This window comes from Psammomys obesus, unplaced genomic scaffold (assembly GCF_907164565.1).
Source record: "Psammomys obesus unplaced genomic scaffold, mPsaObe1.curated_primary_1811, whole genome shotgun sequence".
NCBI classification, from domain to species: Eukaryota; Metazoa; Chordata; class Mammalia; order Rodentia; family Muridae; genus Psammomys; species Psammomys obesus.
The window spans coordinates 1,290,221-1,297,196 of record NW_026596152.1 but is presented as its reverse complement, the minus strand read 5'-3'; the positions used below and the strand labels follow the sequence as shown (position 1 = coordinate 1,297,196).

At 61.0% G+C, this 6,976-nt stretch overlaps 1 protein-coding gene across 1 annotated transcript in view; it reads right to left on the bottom strand.

Moving 5' to 3' along the window:
- Dnah2 (dynein axonemal heavy chain 2) overlaps nucleotides 1-6,976 on the bottom strand; it is a gene marked incomplete in the record, with an annotated part of 99,039 nt that overhangs the window by 70,486 nt on the left and 21,577 nt on the right. Inside the window, 9 exon segments of the mRNA XM_055593991.1 lie at nucleotides 252-434; nucleotides 673-802; nucleotides 1,098-1,303; nucleotides 1,607-1,694; nucleotides 2,037-2,194; nucleotides 2,696-2,887; nucleotides 3,813-4,051; nucleotides 4,139-4,249; nucleotides 6,713-6,941. Of these exon segments, the coding sequence (XP_055449966.1) occupies nucleotides 252-434; nucleotides 673-802; nucleotides 1,098-1,303; nucleotides 1,607-1,694; nucleotides 2,037-2,194; nucleotides 2,696-2,887; nucleotides 3,813-4,051; nucleotides 4,139-4,249; nucleotides 6,713-6,941 (1,536 nt within the window).

Here is a 6,976-nt window from a genome sequence, read left to right as displayed (position 1 = left end):
AGGAAGGAAGGAAGGAAGGAAGGAAGGAAGGAAGGAAGGAAGGAAGGAAGAGGGAAGGAAGGAGGAAGGAATCAGAGAGCAGGATTTGCTGGCCCAGGGCTCCGGCTCACCAGGCACGCCCCTTCCCCGACCCTGAGTCCTCCACACCTTCATATAAGAGCTAACACGATCTCTGTTCCACCGGCCACCCGGCCCCTCCACAAACTGGGGCCTGTCAGGACTCGGCCCCGCCCCTCCCGGCTGAGGCTCACGTTCATGACTCTGTCGATGCGCCGCCGCAGGATCCGCATCCAGTGCGCCTGCCCGGAGAACTGGCCCATGTAGGGCTCCAGGTAGGGCCACTTCTTGTTGAGCTCGCGGTTCACCAGGGCCAGCTCACTGTTGAACAGCATGTAGAGGTCCACAGCCTTCTTCTCATAGGTCCTCATGATGGCCTAGGGAACAAGGCGGCGAGCTCCGTGGAGCTGCCTTCCCTCGGCCTCGCACCCCAGGAGTGTGTCCTGACTCCCATGCACAGCGGCAGAAACACTCTCAGAGGTGGGAGCCAGGGAAGCGGAAACACGGAACAAAAGAAAAATCAGCAGCTGAACGAAGAGGGGCACCGTGCAGGAAGGACAGGGTCCGGGAGTCCAAGACTAAGGAAGCGGGCGTGCCCTCGGGGTGGGGCCGCACCTCCCGGGAAGCCAGCCTGTGAAACGTGTCCAAAAGCAGCACTCCGTGCTCCACGTCCCGCACTAGCTCGAAGGCCGAGGTGATCAGATTCTGGGTCATCACCTCCAGGTCCTTGATCCCAACACGGAACCTGCAAGGTCCGAGAGGCAGAGACACGCGTGGGTGCCCAAGCTCGCCTGCCAGCTACGGCCCGACTGTCCTGTGCAGCAGCTCGCCGCGTGGCCAGGGCTGCACGCCTGAGGCTGCTTCACAAGTCCTAGGCACCCCCCAGTGAGGAGCTTCAGGGCACCTGTTCAGTGTCCTGAAGGTCCACTCCGGAGCCTACCCCGCCCAGCACTCCGCCACCGCGCCTCCAGCTTGCTGTCCTGCTGCTCCTGGCACCCACAGCCTGGGCCGGCCGCGAGCCTCAGCCGTGAGGCCCTCACCTATTGTAGTCCTCATGCCAAGAGGTGTTCTTCACGTCCAGGATGCCCCCGCGGACGGCTCGAAGCGTCTGCAGGTTCTTGTGAAAGATGTCCTCGATCTCCAGCAAGTTCCGTGTGATCTGTGGCCCCTGGGCACCGAAGAAGCAGGGAAGGGGCCCCTGGTTGCCGTTTTCCCAACGGGCAAAGTGGTACTGACAGTCGCATACCTGAAAAGAGAGGGCTGTGAAAGGCCCAGCTCTCTCCCGAACCCAGGCCTCCTGGGTTCTTGGATTTACCTTCAAATGGCTATGAACTGGGGGGTGGGGGGTGGGGGGAGAATCGAGACGGAGGGGACACTGGGGTGCATTTAGGCTGCAGAATGAAGTACAGGCAAAAGCAAGTAAAAGGCCGTGGTGGGAGGAAGACACGCAATCTCTCAGGAAGAGCCAAGCGCCAGGCTCCAGGGTGAGGCTCTTCAGCGGAGCCCTCGCCCCCGCCTGGCTCAGTCCCCACCCTGGCGCTCTTCCTACCTCGATGAGGTCTTTGCAGCGCTGCACGAAGGCGTCTACCTGAGCGAATATGCTGGTCTGGTCCAGAACCCAGCCCCGGTTGGAGAACCTGCACGGAGGGAGAAGAGGGCCTGAGTGGAGAGCAGGAGCCCAGGCAAGGCTGACGCTGCGAGCCTGCACTTGGAGAGGGAGGGCCTGGAGGAGGGCAGGCCCCGGGAGACAGGCTCACGCTCTGGAAGGTGGCCTTCCAGGCTGTGCCGTCAGGAAGGGAAGGGCCGCTCGGGCTTTCTAGAAGTGGCCATAGGGAGACCTCGGGGCTAGGATTGAGGCCATCTCCATCCAAACAGAACCCGGTGGGGAGGGGCGGTAGAGGCGCCTAGGTCTAAAACCATGATCCACCCGAGGGGAGGCCACAGGAGTAGGCGGCCGGGCGGCGGCCAGGGCCCCGTACTGCGTGTGGATCTGCACGGCGCGCAGATAGTGCTCCTTCCAAGCCTGGCAGCAGAAGATGCAGCCTTGCAGGTCCTCCTTGCTGGAAATGACGTAGCCCTCGAAGATCCGGTCCAGGGAGATGGAGTGACAGCACAGGCGAATGATCTCGTTGCTCATCTGTGGAGGGACCCTCGGCCTCAGCCCAGCCTCTCCCCACACCCCCTCCCTGACCCCCAGGGACTCCCAGCTCCTGAGGCCCATTTCCATCCAGGCGCATGCCCGGCGAGCCCGGCACAGCCTGCCCTCTGCTCGGCCAGCTCTGCAGTGGCCCTGTTCCGGGTTCAGCGACCCCTCTCCGCACAAGCTCTGTGCTGACCATTCCAGGTGACGGGGGCCATCCCCCCCCAATCAACCCTCCCACACCCCGCTGCAGGCTCCATCTCGAGAAAGGGGAAGACGGGTCCACCCTCTCTGAAGTCTCTCCTCACTTCCTTCCCAAGGCTCCTCTCAAAGCCCCGAGTCCTGCTCGGGCTACTTGCTAGGCCTGGCTCTAAAGACTGTCAGCCTGAGGCACGGTGGCCAGGGACCCTGAGCCCTGCCCGCCGGGCCACCCGGCCCCACCTCACCACACCTCATCCTACCCCACCCCGCCTCACTCCTGCGCCTCGCACCACACACCTTCCGGAACAGGGAGGTCAGCCTTTCCCGAGTGTTGTAGTGCGGGGAGTTGACCCAGATGATGCGGATGAGGCTGATGAGCTTGGGGAGCTTGTCGGCGATGTCCAGGGGCTTCATGAAGGCCAGCTCCTGGTAGGGCTCCCTCAGGATGGACAGGAACGTCAGGTTGGACTGGGCTTGGCGGGAGCCGTCCTGGCAGTGAGGGGGAGCAGGAGTGCCATTATCCACATGGGAGAACAGACCGGGGGCTGGAGACGCGGCTCAGTCGCTAAAGCGCCTGCTGCTGTGCAGGCGTGAGGACCCGAGTTCAGATCCCCAGCGGCCACGTCAGAGCTGGGCACGGAGGCCTGTGGCTAATGGCAGCACTGGGGGAGGAGAGGCTGGCACCTGCTGGCCTCTCCCTACAGTGCAAGTCACAGCTGGAAACCGCGCCCAGTCTGTCTGCCGCCGAGGAGATAGACACTGGTCGACCTCTCGTAGGTGCTGGAACTCCCGGGGTTCACGCTGGCTGGGCCAGCACCCTGCCACCTGAGCAACAGCCCCGCCCTTCGGGGCTCCACTATGACAGCCTCAGGCTGGGAATCAGCCCGGGTCTGGTGTCTGCTCCGACTGAGCTAAAGACTCTACCAAACGCTTGCTCAGAGCTAACGGCCTGGGCACGCTGCTCCCCTCCCACATCCCTAAGGTCGCCGGGCCTTCCTGTCCTCTTCTCCTCGAGGGTCAAGCCTCTTCACAGCTCAGTTCCCTCAGTGTCTGGCTGAAGCTCCCCCTGGGAAGAGGCCTTCACACGGTGCCTCCCTCCTGGGGGCCCGGCACAGGCAGCTGGGCAGGGCAGTTGGTGTTCCGGGCTGAGGGTGTGTCCCGACTGCCTCCGCAGGCCACCCTGGGCCACTCTGTGAGTCCCGTGCTCTCGGCTGCCCCGGGCCCCCAGCTGACTAACTCGGCGACTCCTACCCAAGCGCCAAGCTCCTCGGGGACCTTTACCCGGCGCCGGGTGGGTCCGTGCGCTGCGCCTGGCCCCCTCTTCTCACCCGCCCCGTGCCAGCCCACAAGCTGGGTAGCCCACAAGCCCACAAGCGCGCTTGCTCCAGGGGCCCGGGGCGCCCAGCGGCTGCACCTGGATCTGCTGAGCCAGCTTCACGAAGGGCGACAGGTAGGACGACTTGGCCAGCTGCAGGATGGCCTCGATGTGCTTCACGCCCTGCTTCACCAGCTGCTTGCTGATGCCCGACAGGTCCGTGCAGCGGTTGTGCCAGAACTCGATCTCCTCCAGGGGCCCGAGGTTCTCCCCCATCTCCACAGACTCCTGAGTGCTCAGCACCTCCTTGATCTGCCGGGTCCAGTGGATCATGGAGGCTGTGGAGGGGGGGGGGGGGGCTCGTGCTTCCTTCCTCTCCCCAGTTGTGCCCTCCGTGCCCGCCCCGCCCGGCGCCGGCCACTCACTCTCCAGCCGCTGGACCAGCTCTTTGTCCTTTACCACCACCTCAGGGTTCATGTCCATGGCCTCTGCCGGGATGTACAAGACAGTGTGGCCCTCCAGTTTATACCGCGTATCTAGGGAGGACCGGGAGCCCGTGACTGGTGGTCGGGTCAAGGGGAGCGTCGAGGCTCCTCGGCCACAGCTCAAAGAAAGCCGCGGCTCCGCCAGGGGGGCTCGCGGCCCGGTGCGGGAGGCAGGGCGGCCCCCGAGGGGGCCGCTTCAACCCGCTGAAGATGGAGCTGGGATTGTCGCTCTTACTGACAAGAACCTTCGCCCGCTGGGTGGTCCCACCTGCCCCCCAGACTCTTCACAAACCACATCTGTCTCGTTGCGTTCTTTTGCTTCACCCCCTAAACGAAAGGCCGTGGTAGGCGCTACAGAGGGTGGAGAGGGTCTAGGGCGCGTGTCGAGGTTAGGTGGACGACCTGTGCGCTAACCGCGCCGTCCCCTGAGGGGCTTGCTCTGAGGGGAGCCCGAGAACCAGCCCCTCACAGACACCAAAGGCAGCTCTGGGAGAACAGACGGAGTAACTATGACTCAGGCTTCTTCAGGCTGCAGAGCAGAAACAGCAGGAGCCAGGGGGCAAAGCTCCAGGAGGTCTGTTAGGAAATTACCATAAAATCATCTCACTGTCTGCACCGTATCCCCAACGCCCCCTCCTGTTGCCTGCATTTCTCCTTCTGCCACCTGCACGCTTTAGCAATCTCCAGCAATCTCCAGCTCCGGGTCTGAGCAGGTCTAAACAAGTTCTACATTACAAAAGCGAATCTAAATTAAAAGGCAAATTTTTGCAACGATACCATGTTCGGCATTGACCAAGGCTGTGCCAAGCACAGCGGGGTCAGCCCTGAGACCGGGGCATGCCAGGCAGACGCCTGGCTCCCGGCACCCGTTAGGACTGGTCTTTACTCTTCAAGGGTAAGCAGGAAGGCCTTCCCTTTGCTGGTGTTTGCTTTTTGTTGTTCTGTTGTGTTTGAGCCTAACTGAAACTGAGAGGGAGACAGACACCTGCATGTCTCTGGCTTCCAGGGGGCTGGGATTAAAGGCCCGCACTGACACACTGGGCCCTCTGGCGAGGTCTTATCTGTAGGAAATGCTTTACAGTATGACACATGAAAGGAATGGAGACCGTATTTTACACGACACCCCCAAACACAAGAGCAGACCTGGGTAGAAATGGCTCGTTTTGTTTCTAAGACTTTTTAGACTTATTTTCTGGGTGTGGACGTTTGGCCTGCAGGCGTGTATGGGCACCATGAACGTGCCTGGTGCCCATGGAGGTAGAGCAGGGCATCCGAAACCCTGACTCACTGTGCTGTGCGCTCGGGCACTGGGTCCTCAGCCTGGGTCCTCTGCAGGGTCAGCAGCGTTCTTCGCCACTGAGCGCCTCTCCAGCCTCGTCTCGGCTCTGATGCTTTTGTTTGCTTGGTTGTTTTTGTTTTTCAAGACAGGGTTTCTCTGTGTAGCCCTGGCTGTCCTTCCTGGACTCCATTTGCAGACCAGACTGGCCTCAAACTCACAGAGATCCACCTGCCTCTCCTCTAGAGTGCTGGGATTAAAGGCGCACGCCACTGTGCCCAGCTTCCTTGTTCTGTTCCTTACGACAGGGTCTCTATACCCCATGCTGGCCTTACATTTGAAACCCCACTGCCTCCGATTTGTTTGGTTTTGAGAAAGGGTCCCGTGTAGTCCAAGATCGCCTTGAATTTCTGACCCTCGGACCTCTGCTTCCTGAGAGCTAGAATTCCAGACACATGCGGCCACGCCTGGCCCCCACTCTGCTGAGAGAGAGCTCTCGTCTCTTCAGCGAGGCTCAGACGCACTGAGTAGCTGTCTGACCCTCCTCCCTCTACCTCCTGAGTGCTGAGATCACAGACCCGCAGCAGCCCCGGCTACAGGACGCTGGGGCTCCAGCGCAGGCTTTGCGCACGCTAGACAAGCTCTGAGCCAGGCTCCCGCCCAGGTCACACAGAAGCGGCATGCTTGTGCTCTGTGTGCCCACGTGGTCAAGACTTCCGTAGCACACTCGTGTGGGCGGGGTGCACGGTGAGACCTCATTCCAAAGAGTCCATTAAGCCTGGGAGTATAACTTAATGATACAACAGCCACTCAGCACAGCCGGGCGCACGCCTGTAATCCCAGCACTGGGGAGGCAGAAGCAGGCGTGTCTCTGTGAGTTCGAGGCCAGCCTGATCTAAAAAGTGAGTCCAGGACAGCCAAGGGCTACACAGAAAAATCCTGTCTCGAAAAACAAAACAACAAGAAAACTAGAACAAAACCAACGAAGCACTTAGCAGGTACACTTGAACCCTGGGTTTGGCACTCGGTGCTGAAAAGAAGTCCTTTTGATATCGATTTGAATATGAATATTAATAACAGAGTTGATGGTGTGGAACAGTGGCAGAGTGTGTGCACGTGTGAGACCTTAGCTCCACGGGGTCCGGGGGCTAACACGGATGAGGTGAGCTGGCCAGCTGCCTCACAAGCCAGCATGGAGGAGCCGGGCGCCACCCCCCGCCCCCCAGCCTCCTGCTCACCTGTCAGACAGGCCAGAAACCTGTGCAGATGTGACACAAAATGACTTCGGATGCTTTCAGGCCAAGTGGTGTTCACAAAAATCTGCGGGACGTAGACACCCGTGAGCAGGCGAAGCAGGGCTGGGATGTAGGCACCACGCACTGTCCCGAACTGCACGGTTGCCGCAAAGTTGTCTGGGGTGATGGGGACCGGGGTTTGGCGAATGAAGTACACAATCTGGTCCTGGGTCTGCAGGGAGAGATCAGGGTTCAGCCTCCAGGCTC